The 25,835-nt window shown below is 44.8% G+C and overlaps 1 protein-coding gene across 2 annotated transcripts in view; it reads right to left on the bottom strand.

Moving 5' to 3' along the window:
- Positions 1-23,213, bottom strand: part of SMYD3 (SET and MYND domain containing 3) — a 702,152-nt gene extending 678,939 nt beyond the window's left edge. For both annotated transcript variants that reach the window (XM_040351062.1, XM_040351063.1), the window contains exons 1-2: positions 23,026-23,213; positions 22,201-22,376 (exon numbers count right to left, since the gene is read on the bottom strand). In XM_040351062.1, the coding sequence (XP_040206996.1) occupies positions 22,201-22,364 (164 nt within the window). In that variant the 5' untranslated portion in view covers positions 22,365-22,376; positions 23,026-23,213. The remainder of the gene's footprint in view (positions 1-22,200; positions 22,377-23,025) is intronic.
- Positions 23,214-25,835: the final 2,622 nt, after the last annotated feature.

The raw sequence follows: 25,835 nt of genomic DNA, 5'->3' as shown, positions 1-25,835 counted from the left end.
TGCAGCGTAATTTGGAGCATGCGCCGTCCGTGGACGTAACCCAGTGCGCATGCTCCAAATTACGCCGCAAAGACTCATTGGTTTCGACGTGAACGTAAATTCGTTAGAAACGTCAAATACGTGGGGTCACGAGTATTTAGCATAGAACACGCCCCCAACCAGCCTATTTTGAATTAGGCGGCCTTACGACGGCCCAGTTACACTACGCCGCCGTAAGTTAGAGCACAACTTCTTTGTGAATACAGGACCCGCAGCTCTAACTTACGGCGGCAAAGTGTATCTGAGATACGCTACGCCTGCCTATAGATAGGCACATTTCTACGAATCTAGCTATTAGTTTTATTCATGAATTAGTTTTATCATAAAAATCAAATGTATTGCTCCCCTTCATTAGGGTTTGGTACTGTTGAATGAAGCATGTACAGACAGATAAAACTGGAGGTATCCTAAAGGGGGGTCGTTTCTTCAACTCTGTCCATTATAGTTATTAAACAATTATACCAAATAAAATGTTAATATGTCCCTAAATAATACAAAGTAAAAATGATTGTTAAATAAATTAGCCAATGCTATTGTCAAGTAAAAAAAGTGTATGTTACCCAAAAAAGTAAAAAAGTATCCGTAGTTGTTGGTCTACGGATTAGTAGTTTGATTTCTGTGCATTGCTTCCTTGCAGATCAACTACGTGGTTAAACATGCCAATCCCCCTGCTTCCTTAATGTAAACTGACCAGAGCAAGCATGGAAGCACATTCTTTCCCTTTGTGGTTAGTTGAAGTACATTGGCTTGCTGCTCAGCGACACAGGATGCCACGCCCAAGCACGGCATGCCTGCATCTTACACATTCTGTTTGCCTGGCATTCCCCTACCCAACCTGGCAAGAGCCTCACTGTCAAAATACAGCATGCAACCTTGTGGATTGCAATGCCAGCCACTGAATGCAGCTCACACAGCATGAAATTACTCCCTTCTGCGTGGGACTATATCTAGTACTCTGCTGTGTGGGGCAATATCTAGTACTATGCTGTGTGGGGCAATATCTAGTACTCCCCCCAGCATGAAGAACTACAGTAACGAAGCTTTGCAATTACATGACCCCAAAATAAATCTAGCAGAAAAGGTAGCTTATGGCCCTTTTTTAAAAACTAAAAGGGTGATCGTATAGTAAGTACTCTATTTGCTGTATTACGAATGGATTCAATTTATATGCATTCACATACACTTAAACTGAAATATTTTGACACGCTAAATTTGGTCTGCCCATTTTCAGCAGTAGTTGCCCTTTCTGGTCATGGGAGGTTTAAGACTATTTTTTGCATCAACCAAAAACAAAAAAGGAAAAAAAGTCTCTACTGCTTCCAGTGTACTTGCATTTATTTTTATGCAAGCAACATAAATGTAAACCCACATTGTAAATCCATAATTCAGAAATACAAGAGTGGTTCTAGAGTACAAAGTAACGTCAGAATTTAGAATTATGCATTTCTATTAACAAGCATAGTAAAAAATAAATGGAAATATGTAGGTCAATGTGCCAAAATGCATCATTGTCACAGTGGTAGTGGACCCTCGCTGTCTCAAGGTGATGTAGGCCCTAAAGAGAGTCAAGGTGCAAAGCTTGATGTTCACCAAAGCACCCCACAAGTATGATTGTCTTTGGTGCAGACGACTTTTAGGTTGCATCGCTTAGTTGACGGCAGGCTGAAATGCAGCGTGATACAAACTTGAGACAAGGTTGTAGCCGAACAGGAAAAAGTTCAGGGCAGATAACAAGGATCATCTAGAAATAGGCAGTTGTCATTAAACAGGTATTAGTACTTGAATGGAGATTGTAGATACAGAAGTCTGGGATCAGATACTCAGAGATCCTTGCTCGGGCAACTGCCAATTGCACTGCGCAAGTTCAATGGCTTTCCTGAACAAGACTTCTTCTCAATATGAACCAGCAGGGGAAGTGAGAGTATTTCTAAACAGACAAACAGGAATAGACTTAGGAAGTTGTTGCACAGATGAACAGCAATCAAGTCCGGGGCCCGGGTGCAAAACAGCAGATTGATCATGCAGAGACCCTGCTGCAACATGAACCGGTACAGACAGTGACAGGTTGGTACCAAAGACAGTGACAACCACGCAGGACTTTTTCTTCTACTGGAAACAAGCAATAATCATGCCTTTAACCTGCACATGCAATAGAGAAAGCAGCAAAATATATGAATCTGCTCTTGCCTATTCTGTGCATGATTTAATATGCACCAAAACTTAATTTGTTTTAAAGAATATACTGAAAGCATATGAAGCTATATTTCTTTTATGCCTAACCTCACTACTGCTATTGAATAGCAAAGGAATACTCCCTTGAGCCAGGTTATATTGATCAGCCCACTGGAGTGTCTGAAATGCACAAATAGACCTTTTATACATTTAAAAGTCTAGCAAAAAGCTGAGATTTTATCTATTAGGAAGTGGATTGGATCATGGTGTTTTTTTTTTTTGTGCGTGTATTGATCCATATGGGACTTTCCGGCACTGGCTATCCTCTGGCATTTTAGCACTTTGTTAATTTCTTCTTTCAGCACCTTTCATTTTGGAACATTACTTGTTCATTAATTGCAGAATTTGGAGTTGCAGTCTCACTTTTTACACAGTACAAACTGACTTCTTGGCAAAATGTATGATGACCCACTTGGTGTGGGCAAGCCTTTTGATGGCAGTAACTATATTTTGCATTTAATTATTTATTTCAGGTACTTATATAGCACCGTCAATTTATGCAGTGCTTTACACACACACATATATGTATTTTACATTCACATCAGTCCCTACCCTTCAAAAAGCTAATCTACAATCTAAGGTCCCAAACTCACATTCATACACACACATAATAGGGCCAATTTAACCACTTAAGCCCCGGACCAATATGCTGCCTAAAGACCCAAGGTGTTTTTTTCGTGACTGCGGCATTATGGCGGACACTTCGGACAATTTTGACACATTTTTGGGACCATTGTCATTTTCACAGCAAAAAATGCATTTAAATTGCATTGTTTATTGTGAAAATGACAGTTGCAGTTTGGGAGTTAAACACAGGGGGCGCGGTAACATTTAGGGTACATCTAGTGTGCGTTTACAACTGTAGGGGGGTGTGGCTGTAGGACTGACATCATCGATCGAGTCTCCCTAATAAAAAGGGATCCTCGATCGATGCGCCGCCACAGTGAAGCACGGGGAAGCCGTGTCTACATAAGGCTCTCCCCGTTCTTCAGCTCCGGGGAGCGATCGCGACGGGGCGGCTATAAACGAATAGCCACGCCGTCGTCCCGGATCGCTCCCTGAGGCTTACCGACCGCCGCATGTACCGGGGGGTCCCGATCGGACCCCCGACCCATGTCAAGCAGAGTACGTACAGGTACGTACATGTGCCTGTCCGTGCCATTCTGCTGACGTATATGTACATGAGGCGGTCCTTAAGTGGTTAAAGAGGAGACAATTAACTGACCAACATGTCTTGGGAGTGTGGAAGGAAACCGGAGATTTAACAAATACTATGCATTTACTGTTCCCACAACAGTTCAGAAAATATTTTTTGAAATGCCTGTCATTCTGAGAAGTTGCTATATCAGGATTGCAGCAATTAATACATTTTTGTGCCCCAAGAAGTACTGATGAACATAAGAATTCCATTGTCAGGGCTGGGCTCAACCCTTCCTTCTCAGAGCTCTGTGCTCAGCTGTCGGTTAATTGCCAGCAATCTTCATCCCACAGTGACTCCTCTGGTCTTCATTTAATGCTCGTCAACTAGCTATTTAAACTGCATGGATCAGATCTTTTGTGCTTTCGCCTTGGTCAACATATCCGGACTCTCTCTGCTGTATTTTCCTGTGAAAGACTTTTGCTTGGCTGACTTCCCTTTTGATTCCTGATCCCGTTTGCTTCACCTGACTTCACTGATCTCTCGCTTGTTCTGACTACCCATCCTGGTTACCGAACTTTAGCTATGTTTTGACTATGTTTGCTCCGTTTATACCATTTTATTTATTAAATAGTGTGATTTTTACTGCACTTCTGTCTCCTTTTCAGAAATCACAGAAACACAAGTGTTTCCTACACTAAAGCTGCCCATTCATGCCAGCCAAAATAAAAACGGACCCGATTCCCCCCATGCACACATTTGGTGTGGATGAGGGAATCCTCTTTGCTGTGTCTCTGCATTCTGAAAGCAGTGAGACTCCCCTCATTAAATTATTATTCAGGAGTCCCGTTTGTGAGAAGTTGGTCGATGGATCTGCTTTTCATGAATGGAAACAGCCATACATGGATCAAACTGGCAGGAATTGACCAAATTTCGATCCATGTTTGGCAAGCTATTTTCATATGCAGTCAGTAGAGGGAGTCTGTATGATCACTAGTGGTAAGCAAATTCCTGAAGAGCTCAATGAGTTATCTGGATAAACTTATTAAAAATGCACAAGAAATTTGAAATTGAAGTCAATGGGATTCTAAACCAGGTTCCAAAAAAGTTGATCAGACCAAAAAATAGCCTGAGCCACTTCATTCCTAAATTCTACCAGTGGTACAACGATAGAATGTTGAGGACTGGTGGAATAGCAGGTGCTAAGGCTCAGCAGAAGCAGATACAATCAAAGCAGCCTTTGGAGCTTCCTTTGGTCCCTTTCTTCCAAACTCCATTTGAGAATTTAAACCACCGAAAATTACATTATAATTTGGATTAGCCTTTGGACATCTAAAGTTTTTGAATTTCAATCCAAATCTACAACTGCACATAGATGTTTAGTTTACATTTTAGTTCAGCCAGCAGGCTGAATCAAAAGAAATCAATGGATTCTTCCATCCACACAAGCAAGGTGAATGGGGGAAAACCCCCCACTAAGACATTGTATTCGGACTGTGGGACTCTCCACAGTCAGAATACACTGATCAACTGGATACAGCTGCGGATTAAAAAAAGTTTTCCAACATTAACGTTCAACTGGCTGAATTTAAATGCATCTATGGAAAGCTTAACAGTATAAGAATTTGAGGATCAACTCTTTTGACCACAAGGCATGCTGGGAATGCCTTCCGTTGTGCATTACAGCAGCCATTTTGAGACTGTCCATATTTTGGCTGGACATGATGTTCAGAAGCACCCTTGTCATAGAATGTGTGTTCCTTACTCTTGGGAAGTAAATATCTAAAGGTCTTGCCTTGTGCCAAAATCATTTCCAGATTAGTTTGCAATTTAAAGGATGTTTCCTAAACTAAAAAAGCCTAAACTTTACAATAAAAAGCTCAAGCAATAAAAATAAATATAGATTGTGAGGCTATTATTGATCAGACACACTGAATAAGCAGTTTATTTAGACAAAATAAAAACAGGATTAAAGCCCAAAATGTATTAGTCTACGATTCAGCTATATTCATTTTCCCTTGTGAGTTTAAAGAAAAAAAAATTTAATCAATTGACATTGAAGGTTGCCTGAATTTAGGAAACATCTACTGTATGACAATGAATTACTCAAGATGTTTCTTCAGCCACTGAATTGAAAGCAAAAAGTTAAAAGGTGGAATTTCAGTTTGCACTATGATGCTTTCTTTTAAACAGCACCACAGTAGATCAATGCCTTGCTTTGGCATACATTGAAAAAAATGGGGGAGTAGAATTAAATTGCTGTGTAGTTTGAAGGATGTTCGTCAAAAAAGCAAAAGAATAAAAATAAAAAATGCATTGCAACTTGTACTAAAAACCACACTACTAACACATTGTAAAATTGCATGCAAGTGTATTCACATTAAGATCAAACCCTAGCATGCGCCAAAAATACCTATAAATATGGTCTTTACAAGCTTTTGGCCACCAGGAGAATTTTTTTATTAGGAGAAGGCTTATGGGTCTGGAACAGAACACAAAAAAAAGTTTTGTATTAGTTTACAAGTCCTTAGATGTGGTGGAAGAGAATTTTCTTTATTTCCCAGATTTCTATTTCTTTACGCCAGTAACACTATTCTTGTCCTAGGGTGACAAAGTTTGCTCACCATACTGTATCTATGGCAGATTAGCATCTTCTCTGTAGGACAGTTAGTAGTTTAGAATCACAGAAAAACGTCCACCTCTCCTCCTCATCTTTATAACAATGCTAACTGAAGAGAAATGTGGACAATGTTGATAAAGGTACATACACTTACATTTTTTTATTTTCAGCCTCCAAACTTTATGGCATTCCAGTAAATGGCTTCTTTAACAAATCACCTATGCCCATGTCTTATTCCTTTTAACCACTTAAGCCCCGGACCTTTTAGGCAGCTAAATGCTCAGGCCAAGTTTTGCGATTCGGCACTGCGTCGCTTTAACAGACAATTGAGCGGTCGTACGACGTGGCTCCCAAACAAAATTTACGTATTTTTTCCCACAAATAGAGCTTTCTTTTGGTGGTAATTGATCACCTCTGTGGTTTTTATTTTTTGCGCTATAAATAAAAATAGAGCGACAATTTTGAAAAAAATTCAATATTTTTTACTATAATAAATATCCCCCAAAAACACACACACATTATATATATATATATATTATAAAAAATTCCTCAGTTTAGGCCGATACGTATTCTTCTACCTATTTTTGGTAAAAAATAAAAAATAAACGCAATAAGCGTTTATCGATTGGTTTGCGCAAAATTTATAGCGTTTACAAAATCGCATGGTATTTGCGCAATAATTTTTCAAACGCCTTTTTTTGGGAAAAAAAACTGTTTCATGAATTAAAAAACAACAAAAAACAGTAAAGTTAGCCCAATTTTTTTGTATAATGTGAAAGATGAAGTTACGCCGAGTAAATAGATACCCAACATGTCACGCTTTAAATTGCGCATACTCATGGAATGGCGCCAAACCTCAGTACTTAAAAATCTCCATAGGCGTCGCTTATTTATTTTTTACAAGTTACAAATTTAGAGTTACAGAGGAGGTCTAGTGCTAGAATTGTTGCTGGCGCTCCATCGCACGTGGCGATACCACATGTGTGGTTTGAACGGCGTTTACATATGTGGGAGGGACTTACGTGCGCGTTCGCTTCTGAGAACGAGCTACCGGGGATAGGGGCGTTTAAAAAAAAAAAATTATTATTTTACTCAATTTAATTTTTACACTTTAAAAAATAAATAAAAATGTTGATCACTTTTATTCCTATTACAAGGAATGTAAACATCCCTTGTAATAGGAATGGTTCATGACCGGTACTCTTTATGGAGAGATGCAGGGTCAATAAGACCCCACATCTCTCCTCCAGGCTGGAAAGCATTAGATAGTGAAAAAAAAATTCACAGATCTAATGCTTTCAGCCGCGATTGCGGCTGTGTTTACATTCTGGTACCCAGGCGTGACGTCATAACATCGTGCCCGGGCCTCCGACGATCATAGAGATGACTGGTGACCATCTGGTCACCAGTCTACACTATGCTTTCCATCTGACACCGGCAGATCGTTTCTACGGGACTCCGATGGCAAGGGAGAGCCTGGAGAAGCACCAGATGGCGGCGGTAGGGTGGGGGGACGAATGAATGATCAAGCGGCGGAACAGCCGATATGATCGTTCTTATGGTACAGAGAATCGCCGGCTGAAGAGATGGATATCTGAATGATGCCTGTAGCTGCAGGCATCTTTCAGATATCCCCACTGAAAGTCCAGGACGTCATATGACGTCCTTGGGACGGGAAGTGGTTAAAGGGGTTGTAAAGGTAAAAAAAAAATTCCTAAATAGCTTCCTTTACCTTAGTGCAGTCCTCTTTCACTTACCTCATCCTTCGATTTTGCTTTTAAATGTCCTTATTTCTTCTGAGAAATCCTCAATTCCTGTCCAGACAGAAGAACAGGAAGTGAGGATTTCTTGGAAGAAATAAGGACATTTAAAAGCAAAATGGAAGGAGGAGGTAAGTGAAGGAGGACTGCACTAAAGGTAAAGGAAGCCATTTAGAAAAAAAAAAAAAAAATTCCGTTACAACCCCTTTAAGGTTAATATAACTTAGATTTCAAAATATTCCGTTTTACTCAAATTAGTTGATGCCAAAATGAATACACCCCCACAACAAAAACTACTACATTTAGTATTTTGTATGACCTCCATGATTTGTAAGGACAGCACCAAGTCTTCTAGACATGGAATGAACAAGTTGGCAACACATTGCAACATCTAGCTTTTCCATTCTTCAACAACGACCTCTTTTAGAGCCTGGATGCTGGATAGAGAAAGAGTCTTCTGAATTCCCCATAGGTGTTAGATTGGGTTCAGATCAGGACACATACTTGGCCACTTAAAGACACACCCTGTTCTTCAGAAATGCAACAGTGGCCTTAAATGTGTGTTTTGGATCATTGTCACGTTGGAAAAGCGCACGACGACCAAGGGAACAGACAAATGGTAGAATCTTCTCTTTCAATATAGAACACTACATCTGTGAATTCATGAAACAATCAATGAAATGCAGCTCCCCCACACCAGCAGCACTCATGCAGCCCCACAGAAGGACACTGCCACCACCATGTTTCACTGTAGGCACCATGCATTTTTCTTTGTACTGCTCACGCCATACAGTTTTGAAACCATCAGTTCCAAAAACATTTATCTTGGTCTCATCACTCCAGAGTACAGGGTCCCAGTATTCTTCTTTTTCAGCATGGGCCCTGGCAAATTCTAGATGTTTTTTTTTGTGCATAGGCTTTAGGAGAGGCTTCCTTCGTGGAGGACATCCACAAACAAAAAAAAATAAAAGGGTAGGGAAGGTGGGAAGGGGAGGAGAGGGATACCGGGAAGGGAGTAACAAAAACATATATGACATTGTCCGGACACAATCAATCGTCTCAGCAGGGAGTAACAACTCTCGATAATAAGTGGGCAAGGGGGCATCCCGCCCTCCCCGGACATTCGATCCATATGGGCAGGCTTCCCCCTCAAGCTGGTGAGGGGTAGGGTGGCCCCACGCCCCAACTCCACATGTGAGTGCAAGTAGGACTCCCCCACTGATATTAATGAACATTTTGAATCAATCAGAAGGTACCTAGGACAGCCAAAAAAAAAAAACTGGAGGAGACCATGCCGGTAGCCCAAAACAAGGCTGGGCGCCTGAGCATCCCAAGCCGTAGAACATAATAAACATTACAGACAAAATTACAGTAGACAAGCACAGAAAAAGGGAGAGACATAGAAGATAGAGGGGTCAGATGGGAAAAAGGGAAAGAGAAGAGAAAGAGGGGAAAAAAGTAGAAGCATACGAACCAGCCCTCACCGGTGCTGTTGGTGGGATGTGTCCGCACTCAGGAGGCGTCCGGGGTAATCGACTGATGGCGCGCCTGAACGAGCCTCCCAAAGGAGGGATCAGCTAGGGCAAGTAATGCCTCATCTAAACTGGACGAGAACGTGGTTGTGTCATGGATGTGGGCCTTCCATTCTGCCAAAGTTAGATCAAATTTTTCACGGGTGTCCCTGCAATCCAGCTCTCTGCCTCCATGATCTCCCCCACCTTCCCCAACCAGTCCTGCTCGCTTGGGATATGCAAGCTTTTTCAATGGAGTGGTATGAGACGTTTTGCTGCATTGAGGAGGTGGGGGAGAGCACTTCTTTTATAACGAGACAGTGGCACGGGGGGATATGGAGCAGGAAATGTTTAGGCAGAGCCGGGACATCCACACCCAGGCCATCAGAGATATGTTTCCCAACCATCTCCCAGAACGAGTTTCAGGGACTCCCACCAAATGTGGAGGAACGTGCCCTTTTGCCCACATCCCCTCCAACGCACATCAGAAGCAGTGGGAAAAATTCTGGCCAGGGTAGTGGGCACTCTGTACCACCGTGACAGTAGCTTGTAGTTGTTTTCTTGGGTCTTAGAGTCCACAGAGCTCGAATGAGTGAAACGGTACAAGTGATGAAGCTGTTCCCTAGTGAAGTCAATCTGTAGGTCCCTTTCCCACTCCCTGATAAAGTGGGGCGTAGGGGTAGGTGCCGAAGCCTGCAGCATCCCATATAGTGCTGAGATCGCATGGGGTAGCGGGTCCACTGAGGCCCACATGTTTTCAAATTCCGTCAGAATGGATCTAATCTGTGCCAATTTGTGGCTTTTAGCTATGAAGGTCTCTAGCTGGCGGTGTCTCCAGAAAGGAAAGGGAAAGCTACCAAACCTCTCTCGTAAGGTGTCAAGTGAAAGCAAAACGCCCCCCCCCCCCCTGCGAATTTCATCAAACTAGAAGTTCCATCTCCCCCTAAGTACCGAGGGCAGCCCTCTGCTCTCCCGGAGCAAACCATGGGAACCCGCATATCGGCGCCAACGGAGACATCCTAGGCGGTAGGCCCAGGCTATCATTCAGCTTATCCCACAACCTCAAGGAGTGGGTCGTCAGTGGAGACACCCATTCCGAAAGCCCCCCGTCATCCGTGGGAACCCAGGGCGCATATGACAAATCCGGCCCGACATCGTTTTCTCTAAAGGGACCCACAGCTTAAGGGACGCATGAAATTTCCAATTCAGAATCCGTTGTAGTGCGATCGCTTGATAGTATTGAGGAATATTCGGTATGCCCAGGCCCCCCCCTAAGTTTAGACCTTTGTAGTATTGACATTGCCAATCTGGGTTTCTTGCCCCCCCATACAAATTTGATAAAAAGACTGCGAAGATCTGTGAAAAAATGTTTTGGCAGGTGGATAGGTATCATTTGTAAAAGAAATGGGAATGCGGGGCAGCACGGTCATTTTCAGAATATTCGTCCGGCCCACCCAAGTGAATAGTGCTCTGTCCCACGTCTGAAGGTCCTGGGTGATCCTCCTCTTAAAGAGGGGTATATAATTGAGCTTATATAAAGAATCATGGTGGCTCGTGAGCTGTATCCCCAGGTATTTCATAGAGGAGGTAGACCACTTAAAAGGGAAGGAGTCTCTCAAAGAGGACAACAAAGCCTGCGGCACAGTGATCGGTAGTGTTTCAGATTTCGTGAGGTTTATTTTAAAGTTGGAGACCTCCCCATATGCGGTCAGTCCTCGCATCAGGACGAGACAAGAGGGTCAACGACATGAAAAAGTATGTCGTCTGCGTATGCAGATAATTTATGTTCAAGGGAGCCCGCCTGCACCCCCCTGATGTCCCGGTTTGTTCTGACCCTCTGCAACAATAATTCTAAGACCAACGCAAACAGGAGGGGCGAGAGCGAGCACCCCTGTCTCGTGCCGTTCCGGATGGGGAACACCGCGGAAAGACCACCATTTACCTTAACCCGGGCTGTAGGGGACACATAGAGAGTGGAGATCCAACGTAACATATGCGGGCCTAAGCCCGTTTCCCTAAGGATCGCGTGGATGAAATCCCAGTCCACGCGATCGAATGCCTTCTCCGCGTCAGTGGACAAAATCAGGTATGGAGGCATCCGATCGCGTGTGTGCGCCAAATGGATGAGCTGCAGAGCCTTGTTGGAATTGTCCCTAGCTTTCCGTCCTAATATGAAGCCAGTCTGGTCAGCATGTATCAAGTCGGGGAGAAGATGTTTTAGTCGATTGGCCAATATTTTAGCAAAGATTTTGAGGTCGGTATTTAATAGAGAAATTGGCCTGTAGCTCTGCGGTTGGGTGGGATCCTTGCCTTCTTTTGGGAGTACCGTAATGTGCGCCAATGAGGTCTCCTGAGGGAGGCCGCCAGTGGTCGCCAAGGAGTTAAGGAGGACACAAAAAGGGGTCTGTAGCTTGTCAAAGAATTTCAGATAATAGGCCCTGGTAAAACCGTCTGGCCCAGGGCTTTTGCCAGAGGGCAGTGATTTGATGGTGGTCAATAATTCAGCCGGGGTAATAGGACTTTCCAGGTCCGCCACCTGTTCTGGGGAAGGGAAGGGAGCCCAATTGAGGAGAGGTACTTGGCGATTTTAGTCTGTTTGAGAGTCACTTCTGCCGGAGAAGAGGCGGAGTCCAGGTTGTACAGAGACTCATAATAGTCTCGGAACAATGAGGCAATTTTCGAGGTATGCTGTGCTGGCTCACCCCTAGGGGACTGTAATTTGTGCACGTGGGCTAGGAGCCTCTTCTTCCGAAGAGCACGAGCCAACAACCGGCCACACTTGTTGCCCTGCTCATAGTAGGTATGAGCCATATACCGCAACTTGCGATTAATTTTGCGATCAAGAAGTTTTGAGAAAAGCAACCTAAGTTCGTTAAGTCGGCTAAGTTCATCCTGACCCAGCGTCCGTTTATGGCTGAGCTCAGCTTGCCGAAGCGCCTGCAGTACTCGCTGGAAATCCGCCTGCCTCTCTTTGTTAAGTTTAGCATCCCAGGCAATGAAGGTGCCGTGAACCATGGCCTTGTGGCCCTCCCACAGAATGCCCTCACCGAACTCACCGTTCGGGTTTTCAGTAAAATAGTGTGTCAAGGTCTCCTGTACCCCCGCCACAACCCCCAGGTCATCCAGCAGGTTTTCGTTCAGTTTCCAAGTCCTGATTTTGGTGAGTGCTTGAGATAAAGAAAGTGTAATAGTCACCGGGGCATGGTCAGATATGGTAATTTGGTCAATAGTTGCTCCCAGAAGTAAGTCCAGGGCGTCCTGGTCTACCAATAGTAGGTCAATTCTAGTGTATACTTTGTGGACGCTAGAGAAGTAGCTATAGTCCCTCTCCGCGGCGTGGAGGGCCCTCCAGAAATCCACCAATGTATGTGCCTGGAGGGTCCCCTTAAAACGCCGCAGAAAAGGCGTGAGATGTGTCCAATAAGGGGTCTGGGCTAATGTTAAAGTCCCCGCCTAGGATTAATCTACCTTCACAGAAGTCTGCAAGCTGGGCAAGGGTCTGGTCAATAAACGTAAGTTGTTGTACATTGGGAGCATACAGTGTTGCAAAGGTATATTTCTGTCCCATTATTGTGCCTTTTAAGAACATGTAGCGTTCCTGAGGGTCCACCCTGTGGTCTAAGGGTTGAAACTGGCAGTGTCTGTGGATGGCAATGGCCGTACCCCTAGATTTGGGCTTTGGGGAATTGCTAAGGTACCATTGTGGGAATAGATGAGTTGGTAGCTTCGGGAGGGACGAGTCTGTAAAATGGGTTTCCTGTAGGAAGATCACCTGGGCCCCCAATCTTTTTAATTCTAACCAGAGCCTGTTCCGCTTGTTAGGGGAGCACAAACAACGTACATCGTATGATACTACCTTAATCGTATGATAGGGCGAGGAGGGTCGTCCAGGCACCAATTCCCGGTCTGCGAGGGCTGATCCAATTTCCCAGCATTAGAAGAGAGGAGGGAGAGAGAGAAAAAGAAAGAGAGAAAGAGAAAGAGAAAGAAGAGGAGAAGACGAGAACATTAATAACACAAAAAATACAAATCTTGGGTCCACGAATGCCATGAAGGCATAAAAAGGTGGTACCCTACACTGTTTGCCCGACCCGGGCAGCCCCCCAGAGATTGAAGGGCCATCAAGGTGAAGCAAAGTGCCCATATCTGGGCTAATACCCTTGATGTGTAGTCCTAGGTGGGAGTTGTGATCAGACATAGGAAGACAGGAGGTTCCTGCTCCCCACATACGGATAAGCGACAAATATCCAGTATTTCACTGCCCAGAGGGGGCCCAGAGCCTGCCAAAAAAAAAAAAAGGGGGGGGGGGGAACTGCCTAGCAAATCAGTTCCAAATGAGTCCAAGGAGTCCCCTGAAGTCTAGGGTCCATCGCATTTCCTGGCTCCAGCCTAGCAGTCACTCTACGTGACACAGGGAGCAATAAAAGGTGAAAAAGAAAAAGAATTAAAAAAAAAAAACACACACAACTATGGCAGAATCAGGGCCGGGAGGTAGAGTCCCGCAAGACAAAAAATAACACTAGAAAAAACTGTGGAGAACTGTTAATGGTAAGTCTAGGTGGGAAGCAGAGGACCCTAACTGAACCCCTGCCTCGCACAGTTCACATGCAACAAAGAAGAAAAACATGTTAAGGAAGTCAGAGTCGGGTATCATGTAAAGCCAGAGGTCATCCGTATCCTTTTCTGAAGAAATGAGGGACCCCACAAATCCTCAGTCCCCAGCTGGGGAATCCCGTCCCACCGCAGCAGAGGAAGAATGCTTGCGACCTCGGGAATTCCGGACCTGCTGCCATGGCTGCGGTGCCGACACAGTCGAGATGTCAGTAACCATTCTCCAATCCGCAAAGTCGACGGGATCCAGCTTCAGCTGTGACAGGAAGCGCGGGAGATCATCTTTATTGCATAAGATGGCGGATTTACCATCTCTGCTGGCCTGAAGACTGAATGGGAACCCCCATCTATACTCGATGCCTGCAGTGCGCAACGATTCTAATAGGGGGTACAAAGCCCTGCGCTGCATCAGGGTGCGGCGTGACAAGTCCCGGTAAAAGAACAAACGGGCTCTGTTGAAGTAAAAAAAGGGGCGTTTGCGCATCAGCGGCATGATTCGTTCCTTAACGGTGTATCTGTGGAGCTTGCATATTATGTCACGCGGGTACTCTGCGTCCTGCGACGGGGGCCTGAGGGCCCTGTGTGCTCTGTCTATCTCCACTTTCTCGTTAGGGGAAAGGCCCAGCAGCTCTTTAAAAATGCCTTGCAAGGTGGGCATAATGTCACTGGCCCCTGTAGCCTCGGGCAAACCCCTTATGCAGGTATTGGACCTGCGGCTGCGGTTTTCATAATCAAGCTGCTAGATTAAAGCCTATGTGTGGTGATCCTGAGCTGCACACCTGTCCCTTAGCTGGGTTATAGTAGGCAAGGCCTCATCCACTATCTGTTCTAGAGTCTCAAGCCTGTTGCCTAGCTGGGTTGTGTCCGTTTTCAGCTGCTCAATGTCCTGTTTAAAGGCCTTTTCCACCCTAGTGGCAAAACGATCAAGGTCCTCCCTGGTAGGGAGAGACAGGATATGCTGCCTCAGGTCCCGGTCACCCAATATGTCAGATGCGTCTGGGTTCAGGCCTAACAAGGCCGCAGAGCCAGGGGAGTCAGGGGGGGGGGGGGTCGTGTCCCTTACCAGGTGTGGAGTCTGGATGGGAGACCCTCAGTGCTGCTGCTGCGGTGGGGTTTTGGGCGTGTCCTTTCCCGGAGCTTCTGACCCTTTGCTTCTCCCGACCGCCATCTTGGACATCCCGCCGCGTGGTAAACCGCAGCCGAAATAGGCGCCGATGAACCCGGTACCGTGCTGTGCTGGAGTTTTGGTTTTGGAGGAGACTCTCCGAAGCTGGGACATGCTGTTGGGACCCGTCTGGAGGCAGCGGATCCACCGGATTAGGCTGATTAAGCTGCTGTATGTGAGGAGCTCTGGAGCAATGCTTCCTCACCTGTCCATGTCCAAGCCATGCCCCCGTGTTGCAGCTTTTTATGTCACACAGTTTTTGCGCAGTGGTTATTTCAATTTTTTCCAATTCAATTTTTACATTTATTTTTAGAAAAAATAAACACACGTTCGCTACCTGTGAAAGAGATCCAGTTCATAATTAGGTGCTAGGATCACTTTTACATTTAAAGCCCATCAACAGCTGAAAAAAAAAAAAATATATATATATGTATATATACACACACACACACACACACACACACACACACACACACACCAGGATGATGCCTGTAGCTGCAAGCATCATACCAGTACAACCCCTTCAGCCCTAGCAATGGTACGTTTGGTACTTTGCTGAGACTCAAGTTGAAAGACTGATCACTTTTAGATGAAGAAAAAAAAAAAAAAAAGCATACTTGACCAATTGCAAAGATTTTCTAATGTTTACAACACTTTGAAAGCAGTAATGATTAGTATTGATGCTTGCCTACAATTTCTAGAATATGAATGGCTACATGGTCAAGTTACTACAACAAATGCTGGGGCCGGTTGAACTATTTGAGTAAAAGGTGGCTGTGTATGGTCACAGTAATTTATAATACAATATCATATGCTGCTGTTTATTGCTTCAACTGTGACTGAAGAATATAGCATGCCAAACAAGTAAGAACAAAAGAAAGATTCAGAAGATGTGCAAGCAGATCTGTCACACAGATATACAATGGATCTCATTGACGATGGTGTCCTAGACAAAATTTAATCTTTGAGAAACTGAAACACTATATAAATCAGAAGAAGAACACCATTTTCTTGAAGTCTTTCAAGTCTGTGAACACATTACTCATATCAACGTCTGATCTCTTAAATTGAGTTGGCACCTGGACAACTAAGAATTCGAGATAAACATAGATTCTAAGATATCAAGACGTTAGACTTGGTTTTATAAGGACCTCCTCTGGAATTTATTAACATTACAGTTAGTAAAATTTACTTTTGCCTTTCGATCTGTAGTCGCCAATTTGCTAATACTGTCAAAAATTCAAATATAATTTTCTTGCAATCCTGTATACATTTATTTACAGAACTCTTATGTACAGAACTGAGGCAGGAGATGAATGTTCCCAAGGGACACGCCAGCTAAAAGAGAATACTGAGAGATAAACCCCAATCCCTGAGATCTAAGATTGCATTGTTATAGCTATTCAAGAGAGAAGATTCAGATGATTACAAATGCTCTTTGGTGACTGGCATTCCTCATCTGGTGGCACTGGCAGGTGACTTGGCAAGTGACATTCCTCATCTGGTGGCAGGCGACACGGCAAGTGACACGCTCATGGCTCCCACTGATTCTGCATTATGGTGAGTTAAACTATTTCATTTATATTACAATGTAATATAACAAATAAAGTGCTTCAATCATTCTGACACCATACCAATCATGGTGCCGTGATGATTGAAGTGCCGACAGCAGAACACCAGCTATTGCCCGCGAAAAAACGCTTACCCCCGCATGTGCGTACACCCCCCCCCCCCCCCTCGCCGGGCCTTGGCACAATTTTCTTCCAGGCAGCCGGTCCCTGGTGCCAAAAAGGTAGGGGACCACTGCTTTAGACAACCCTGGCTTGTACCTTGATATCAGCTGAACCTTGAACTCTTTGCTCCTCCCATGAACTTCCTGATATAAGCCATGTCTCTGCACTTCCTCCTTGCCAGAATATTGTGCTATCTCCAGCCTGTATCTCGCTCCTGTTTTTCCTGCTGCCGTCCATATTTTTTACTGCTCGTTATCGACCCTTGGCTTGTTCCTCGACTACGCTTCTGCCTGATCCCAACCTGCAAATACTCAATACCGACCTTTTGGCTCGTTTACCAAACACGCTTCTGTTGGATCCTCACCTGCACATCCGCTACTGAACCCCGGCTTGCTCACCTCCTGGTGGGGCGATCCTTAGGACCGCGACCTGGTGCTAATACGCAGCAAAATCCATCTCCCCCATCAGAAGCTCTGGTGAACACCGGTTATTACTTAGACTCCGCACCTCAGGCGAGCCTTTGTCATCTGCCAGGCCTGTGTACCTATCTTGCTGGTCAGTGGTAGTCCTGCAACTGCTGTAGCAATTGGCCTTCAAGCCTGACGCCTGATCGCGACACATTCATTGACACATGTCGAAGCAACACTATCACAAGATTTTATCCTAACCTGATAGAAGTGAATATTTTTGAGTCTTAACAGATACAAAACATAAACCAAGTAACTCCCAACCTCTTAAAGTGAACTGGTAAAGGCACCCCTCCCAGTTTACCACTGCACACATACCCAGGGGTGAGGATTCTGCATCCTTACTCTCTGACAGAGTAATAATATAATAATAATCACTAATACCTTATCTTACAAAAGATTTTTTCGCACATAGGAGCGCACAGACTCCTGGGAAATTATGACACTACATTCCCAGGAGTCTGTGCGGCGTAGGCTAGAGAGGAGAAGGACCGCGGTGCAGGAAGAAGGCAGATTAGGAATTCTGCCTAGCAACACCGCTTTTAAGGTATGTAAAAAAACATTTTTTTTTACTTGGTTAATGACATTTTTTTACAGCTTGTGATGTATAGTTTGATTTGAGGGTGGAGCTCCGCTTTCAGCTTAGCTGTATATGGGCTCTTGTTCTCCAAGCACAAAGTGCACTATCCTAGCCAGAGTGTTCTCCAGAAGGGTGTGATAAAGATATCATTCTGTGTTATGGATGTTTCATTTCTGGCCAAATCAGCAGGGTTGCTGGATCCGCTAGTGCAGAGGTCTCCGAACTTTCTATACAAAGGGCCAGTTCACTGTCCTTCAGACTTTAGGGGGGCCGGATTGTGGCCATTGGATGGAGTAAACAATCTCCCGTCTTTGGTGTCAGTGAGAGGAATTGTACCCCATCATTGTTGTCATTGGGCCCCATTGTTAATGTCATTGGGAGGAATAGCGTCCTATTGTTTATGTCATTAGGAGGGATTGTGCCCTATCTTTGGTGTCATTGGAAGTAATTGCACCCCATTGTTGGTGTCATTGGGGGGAACTGTGGCCCATCTTGGTGTCATTAGAAGGAAAGGTCCCCCATCATGGGTCTCATTGGGCCCCCTTGTTGGTGTCATTGGATGGAACCATGCCCCTTTGTGTCAGTGAAGGAAATGGTGCCCCAGGGGCCGGATGAAAGCAAGCAAAGGGCCACATCCGGCCCCCGGGCCGCAGTTTGGAGACCACTGCACTAGTGCATGCTGGGGGGTGGTAAAAAATCTCCTGGCACATGGTCTTCCCTCCTGGGCTTCTGACCTGTGAGGATGCAAGTGTAATACCTTGCTTGTTCCTAGCCGTTTGGGCAGGGGAGTAACTAGTGTTGAGCAACCTCGGGCACATTTTCTGTATCTCCTGCCAGACACCCTGGGTCCCAACACTGCAACCACCAGCTACTGCAGTAGCTAGTATCTCACCGATTACGCTGCCTGTCTAGGAAATAGAAGAATATAAAGCTGAGGGAGGTTTTCCTAGGCTCCTCCTTGGCTCAGATGTGCTGAATCTGGTCTGGTGCGTTCAGGGACGGATCGGGGGAATTGTGCTAGGGCTCATAATGACCTAGGGGGAAGGGGACATGAAGATTCACACTGCAAGAAAATTACTTGGGGTGCAGTTTTTTGGGGCGGTGAAAACGTGTGCTGGAGAAATTTGAGGGTGAAGGCTTGTCCAGGGAGGCAAGATTTGGGGGAAGTGAGCATGGGGGGCTAGTGAAGATGTGTGCTGGGACAAGAGATTTGGGGAGAAGCAAATATTTGTGTTGGGGGGGGGGGGGGAGTTTAACAGAGGGAGAGATTTGATTGGGGATAATTTTGGCTTGCAGAAGTAATTTGTGCTTGGGGCTGATTAGTGGTGGTTTTTTTTGGAGGGAAAGGGTGGTTTTTGATGAGAGGAGATAGTGGGAAAAAGTATTGTGTTGATGGCAATTTAGTACTACCCTGACCCCTGCATGCAGTTTGTTACACACTTCTGACCCCTGCACTCTGTGCATTACACACCCCTTGCTTCCAATCACTGCATCACTTATTCCTGACTCCTGCACTCTTTGCATAACTAGCTCTAGACCTACTGATGCATGACCCCTGCACTGTGTGCGTTACTTACTCCTGACCCCTGCACTCTGTGGATAACTAGTTCTAGACCTACTGATGACTGACCCCTGCACTGTGTGCGTTATTTACTCCTGACCCCTGTGCATTACGCACCACAGTCTCCTGCACTCTGTGCATTACGCTCCACAGTTCTCTAAACTATTATGTACCACAGTCCTCTGCACTACCCTGACCCCTACATGCAGTGTGTTACACACTCTGAACAAGCAGTAAAAGCACTTCAACCCCTACAATCTGCCTTTTGGCTTCAATTAAGTGGGCTTTAATGCCAAGAGGTTGCACTGCTTCTTTATCATGTGACCACTGTGATTGGCTCTCACAGTAATTATATGATCAGGAGGCATTGCTGTTGGCTCCCGATCAGAGTCTGTGACCTAGAGCTTACAAAAGGGGGGAAAAAACTGTGCTAAACCGCAGACCTTGTGACCTAGAGCTGTTAGAGTTCAATTAGAGTGCTTGGAGCATGCAGTGAGCACACTCAGCACGCAACCTCAGGCCGCTATGAACACATATATGCAGTGGCTGGGCATTACAGCCCACATTTTACTGCTGCTGCATAAATGTGTTATGCGGTTGGCAAGAGGTTAAAACCAGTACTTACTGACTGTCGTGTGGGCATTGTGAAGTAATTTTAATTCAATAGGGACACAGAAAACTAAGAGAGGAGCTGTGGTTTCAATGGCAGCAGGAATGTGGCAGCCTGCCAGCCTTATAAGGAAAACAAATGGTAGGTACTGTAAGTTGGTAGGCCCCTTGCACATGAGGAGTCCAGCCCGTATGCATCCAAGCATTTTAGTGCACCTGTGAGGCACAGTGCAGCATCCAGCCCTGCTGCCTGAAGACTGTTAAAGTCTTGGCAGACTAAAAGTTGAACACTGTAAGTGGTATAGGTGTATGTTCGGAGCAAAGGTATTAACAACTCCTAAAATCATGCAAAATGCACCACCAAAGGATATCAAGCACAATAAAAATTGTACAGTATAATAAAGCATTAAAATGTGTTAGGAAGCATCGAAGCAAACATTAAAACACATATTGTAGGTTTAGATACAGAAGTGTAATTATAGCGGTTTACAACAGGTAGATGAATCTGCCGACATGCAGAATTGTAAATGGAATTGTAAAGTGTCTAAGACACCATCAGGGGCATTACCAAAGAGTTGTGCAGGCACAAGCTTGCACAACTCTTCTAAATTTAGAACATGAAATAGATGCTGTTCCCAATTACCAAAAGGGGTGCAAGCCCCTCCATTAATTAGGAAAGATCTGTTCTCTGTGCTGTGACTGTGACAAGCACAGCACACAGAACAGAGAATGGAGAGCTGGAGCTTCATGTTTAAATCTTACAGCCATTTCTGCCCCTGTTCAGCTCAGTGTGGAGGGCGGAGGAAGGTGCTAAAGCTGTGCAGTTGCTGGTATTGTAGTGTAATCACTGTACAAGCAGAGAGACTACTGACAGCTCACATCCCACTTGACAAGGTTGCTCTTAACGGGATCCTCCCGTAAGTTTTCCTATATAGAAAATGACTGCATTCGCTCTGTTAACTAGGTGCAGAGCTGTTGAAATAGAAACTGGTGCATATAAACCCGAAACCGGTTGATCTGCTCTGTTAATATGGCGCATGCCACTTCTGACAGTTTCCTGAGATTAATAATGATGCAGGAAGCTTAGTTATATCACTGGAGTGTGTGTACACACATTTCCTGTTTCAGGACAAGGAAATATCGTGTTTTCACACAGCTGACCAGCATGCTGGTAAATTTTATTGAGGATTCCTTTCCACTTTGTTAATCGCTCTCACATGTTTTGTAAAAAGTCTATGGATTTTCACAATACACCACTGCAGCTATTGGACTTTTGCTTCCATTTAAGATTTTATTAGGGGACTTTTTTTTTCTTTTTCCTGTATTGTAATAGTAGGAGATGCACAGGAGAAGTGTATAAGCACCTTTCTGAAAATAGGGCCTCCAAATCCTATTGGAGGTTCTCCTGAGCAAGAAGCAACAAAGGCAATAAACTACTGTTTGACAAGCTTTGCTGGCAATTTGAAAATGCCTTAAAGTGGTTGTAAATGCATTTTTTTTTTTTACCTTCATGCATTAAGTTAAAAAACCTTCTGCATGCTTCTTCCCTGCCAGCCCCTCCTAATACATACCAAAGCCTGATCTTAAACCAGCAATGTGCACGAGAGCCAGGACTCTCTCCCTACTTATTGGCTGAGACACAAAAGCGAAAGCCATTGGATCCCACGGCTGTCAATTACGGCTATTGCGGAGGGAGAGGGAGCAGGAGCAAGCCATGCTCTGTGTCATATGGGGCTTGAGAGCGAACACACAAGAGTGTCCCCATAGCAAGCAGCTTGCTATGGGAGCACTCAGTGGGGAAAGAGGCCAGGAGTGCTGGCAGGGTACCCAAGAGGAGAAGAATCGGGGTTGCTCTGTGCAAAACCATTGCACAGAGCAGGTAAGTATGACATGTTTGTGAACCTTTACAATCTCATTAGGCCCACCACACATGGCTCATTTTCCCTTGCTCGGCCTATGAGCTGAACAAGAGAAAATCAACCAATTCCCTTATCAACGTCAACAGCGAGGATAGAGGAATCTCCAGTTTCGGCTATTGTATTTGCAAATCCTGCTACAATGGTTACACACCAGAGCTGCAGCTGGGGACGGACCTACGAGAGGATATGCTTATTGCGTACACTCGAGCTCTGATTGACTCCGTGCAGGATGAACACTATCAGGGTCTGATGTACCTGTGCAGGCAGTGGTGACACGTTGTTCCTCTGTTCTTCTCTCGGCACACAGTGTACACAAAGGGCTCGGCATTTGCCACGGTCTCACCCACATCAAGATCTCTGGCTGCCCGTAGTCCATTACCCTTTCCGGGACTTTGGAACTTCTCAACTTTTCCCGCCATAGTAGGTTATTACTGGAAAGAGAATATACTATAATAAAACACACTTACAAGGTGAGGTGCAGCCCACAAAGCACATCACAAAAATGATATTCACAAATTAGCAGTGCTTCTTCCTGTACTCCATCACAAATGGTGATGAGCCAGAGTGTGTTCGAACTAAAAGCTGAACCCCGGTGGGCAAACCCCTTTAGGAAGCTGTCACCTGTACTAGCCAATCATCTGCGGCTAGCATTCCCTGCCCCACAGTCACACTTGTACCCCTGGGGGGTGTGTATACATGCGGCTGTGGGGCAGGGAATGCCCCGGCCACAGATGATTGGCTCATACAGGTGACAGCTTCCTGGGGGGGGGCTCAACTGGGTTTGGATTCTACTCCAGGCTTATCACCAAAGACAGCATCATTTCTTTATTGTTTATATATTTATTCATCTAAATATTAATAAATGTGCATACGTAAAAAGATTATAGCAAAACAAATAAGAAAACATAACAGTATCAAACCAATAGAAACATAACAAATTAGAGGGAAAAAAAAAAGAAAAGAAAATATGAAGGGGAAAGTAGATGGCTTTATTCAACCCTGTTCTATTAAATTCTCTAGATTAATAGAACTGAGATAAACTCTATAAAGATACCATCCCATCAGCTGAACACACAGTACCTGCATTCACTGTCACACTGCTCTTTGCTATGGTGCTGGATCTCTGCACGATGTTCCTCTGTGTGCTCCTTCCTGGAAACCAAGCCTCGCTTTCATTCACCCACAGTGCTCAGCTCTCAGGTTTCCTTCCTGTTGCCCAGCAACCTCAGCTAACAGGAACAAAAGATCACTGCTACTGAAATGTGAATCAACCAGCTTTATTTAAAACAAATCCACAATTCCAGTTGCCTGAATCCAGCATAAATATGCGTAGTGTGCTAAGAGCAACCAACGTTCCAGCCATCACTTGCTAATACTCGTCCTCACAAGTTCTTCATGAGGAGAAGGGATGTATACACAAAACACTTCCTATAACTGTTGTCATATTAACCCTTCATTGTGCTTCCATAGTATACAGTCATTGGACTGAAAAAATAGAAAATAGTACAGAAAAACTGACAATGCTAAAAACAAAACATTTTAAAATATAACAAAAAGAAAATTTACAAGAAAAAAAACAACAACATACAAACATCATAAAAAACAACTAACGTTAACCACTTTTCTATCTTCTTGCACAATAATGTAATTAAATTTGCATTTTTGGTTAGAAATTACTTAAAGCGGAGCTCCGTCGTAAAAAAAATATTAAAAGCGAGCAGCTACAAATACTGAAGCTGCTAACTTTTAATATTAGGACACTTACCTGTCCTAGAGTCCAGCGACGTCGGCAGCAGAAGACGAGCAATCTCTCGTTACTCTGCTGCCCCCACAGCCATCCTCGGTGAGGGAACCAGGAAGTGAAGCATTGCGGCTTCACTGCCCGGTTCCCTACGGCGTATGTGCAAGTCACGCTGCAGCGTGCTCACTTGTCCCTGCTGTGTTCTGGGAGCCACGTGTTTCCCAGAACACAACAGGGGGGGGGGGGTCGGGAAGTGACGCACCACTAACCGCAGGTCCCCGCAGAGTGGACTCCCGGAAGTGGGTGCAAATACCTGTCTTAGACAGGTATCTGCACCACCCTCCCCCCTGAAATGTGGCAAATGTGACACCGGAGGGGGCAGGGTTCCGATGAGCGGAAGTTCCACTTTAGGGTGGAGCTCCGCTTGAAAGTGCCCAAACACAAAAATGTAATAATTTATTGTAGCTCACCAATCATTGGATGAGATGGTCGTTTTCTTTTTTCAGGCTTGTATTTCTTTATTTTTATCTGATGATTGAGCAGTAATGCACTGCCTGTCCCAGTGGCTACATTCTCTCCTCCACTGTATCTATGGAGGAGCTACATATCCACCCTTAGATGGCTACATTGACACCAATGTCAATCAATAGAGAGGGTAGTGTTGTAAAAACAACAACATGTAGAGCACTTTAACACTATCAGGGCGGCCACATTAGCGGTAAAGCGCTGCTAGTTTTAGCTGCAGGGGAGACATTTTTCAGGCACTTTACAGGCGCTATTTTTTGCCCTTTAATGCCTGAAAATGCCTCAGTGTGAAAGGGGTCGTAATGTAAAGTTGCTGCTGCCGCCATACTCGGTAAGAGAATCAGGAAGTGAAGCATTACGGCTTCACTTCCCGATTCCCTACTGCGCATGTGCGAGTTGCACTGCACGTCTTCAGTGGTCCCCGCTGTGTTCTGGGAGCTGTGTGTCTCCCAAAACACAGCAGGGGTACAGAGTAGGCGCTGGAAGTGGCGTAGATCACCGAGGTGATCTATGCCAGGAAGTGGGAGCAAATACCTGTACTAGACAGGTATCTTCTCCCCCCTTAAAGGTGCCAAAGGTGACACCGGAGGGGGGGAGGGTTCCAAAAAGTGGATGTTCCATTTATGGGTGTAACTCCACTTTAATGGATGTGTGTTGAGTTATTTTGAGGGGACAGCACATTTACACTGTTATACAAGCTGTACACTTACTACTTTACATTGTAGCAAAGTGTAATTTCTTCCGTGTTGAAACATGAAAAGATATAATAAAAGGAGTGTGCTCACTTTTGTGAGATACTGTATGTAAGGTGCTGTGTAAATTGATAGTGCTATATAAGTACTCAAAAAAAATAAACAATCTACTGAGCTGGTTGGAAGTAGTTCTTGAGGGAGTCTATATTACATTTTTACTGCTCTTAATGTGAAGAAGCCTTTTCCATATATTCTTCCAGGCGTAAAGGGTCCCCCCTTGTCCTCTGTGTTGACCTGAAAGTGAATAACTCAAATAACTAAATAACTAATAACTAAATTCAGTTCCTCTAATCTTTCCTCATAGCTGAGCTCCTCAATGCTTCTTAACAGTTTGGTTGCTCTTCTCTGCACTTTCTCCAGTTTTCCAATATCCTTTTTGTGAACTGGAGCCCAAAACTGAACTGCATATTCCAGATGAGGTCTTTCTAATGCTTTGCACAGGGGCAAAATTATGTTTCTCTCTCTGGAGTTCATATCTCTTTTAATACAAGTGTAGCACCCCCTTACTTTTCAGTACGGGCGCTACGCTAGAATAACTAGGAAGGGGAGGATTAGTTTACTCCCATTCACAGTTTATGAAAATTTGGGCTGTTGCCAATTTTCAGAATTTGTCCTGTGGGTCAGTCTGTGCTCCGGGGGTGCGTTATCACCCCCTGGCGGCAGCTGGCGCTAGAGGGGTTCTAACAGACCCACCTTCTCCTAGCAGCCAATCAGAGGAGGGTTTCCCTCGTTGGGCATGCTGGGAGGGGGATTTATCTGGGCAATCGCCTTTTGGTCGCTCTGTTCTGTGCGGGGCCCGAGTTCCAGGTGCGGTACCCACCTTTAGGGTGCACGCATCCATGGGCCCCGCCACCGTGGCCTGCTTTACTGGG

Source organism: Rana temporaria, chromosome 4, assembly GCF_905171775.1.
Source record: "Rana temporaria chromosome 4, aRanTem1.1, whole genome shotgun sequence".
Taxonomy (NCBI): Eukaryota; Metazoa; Chordata; class Amphibia; order Anura; family Ranidae; genus Rana; species Rana temporaria.
This window is presented reverse-complemented; position numbering and strand designations above follow the sequence as displayed.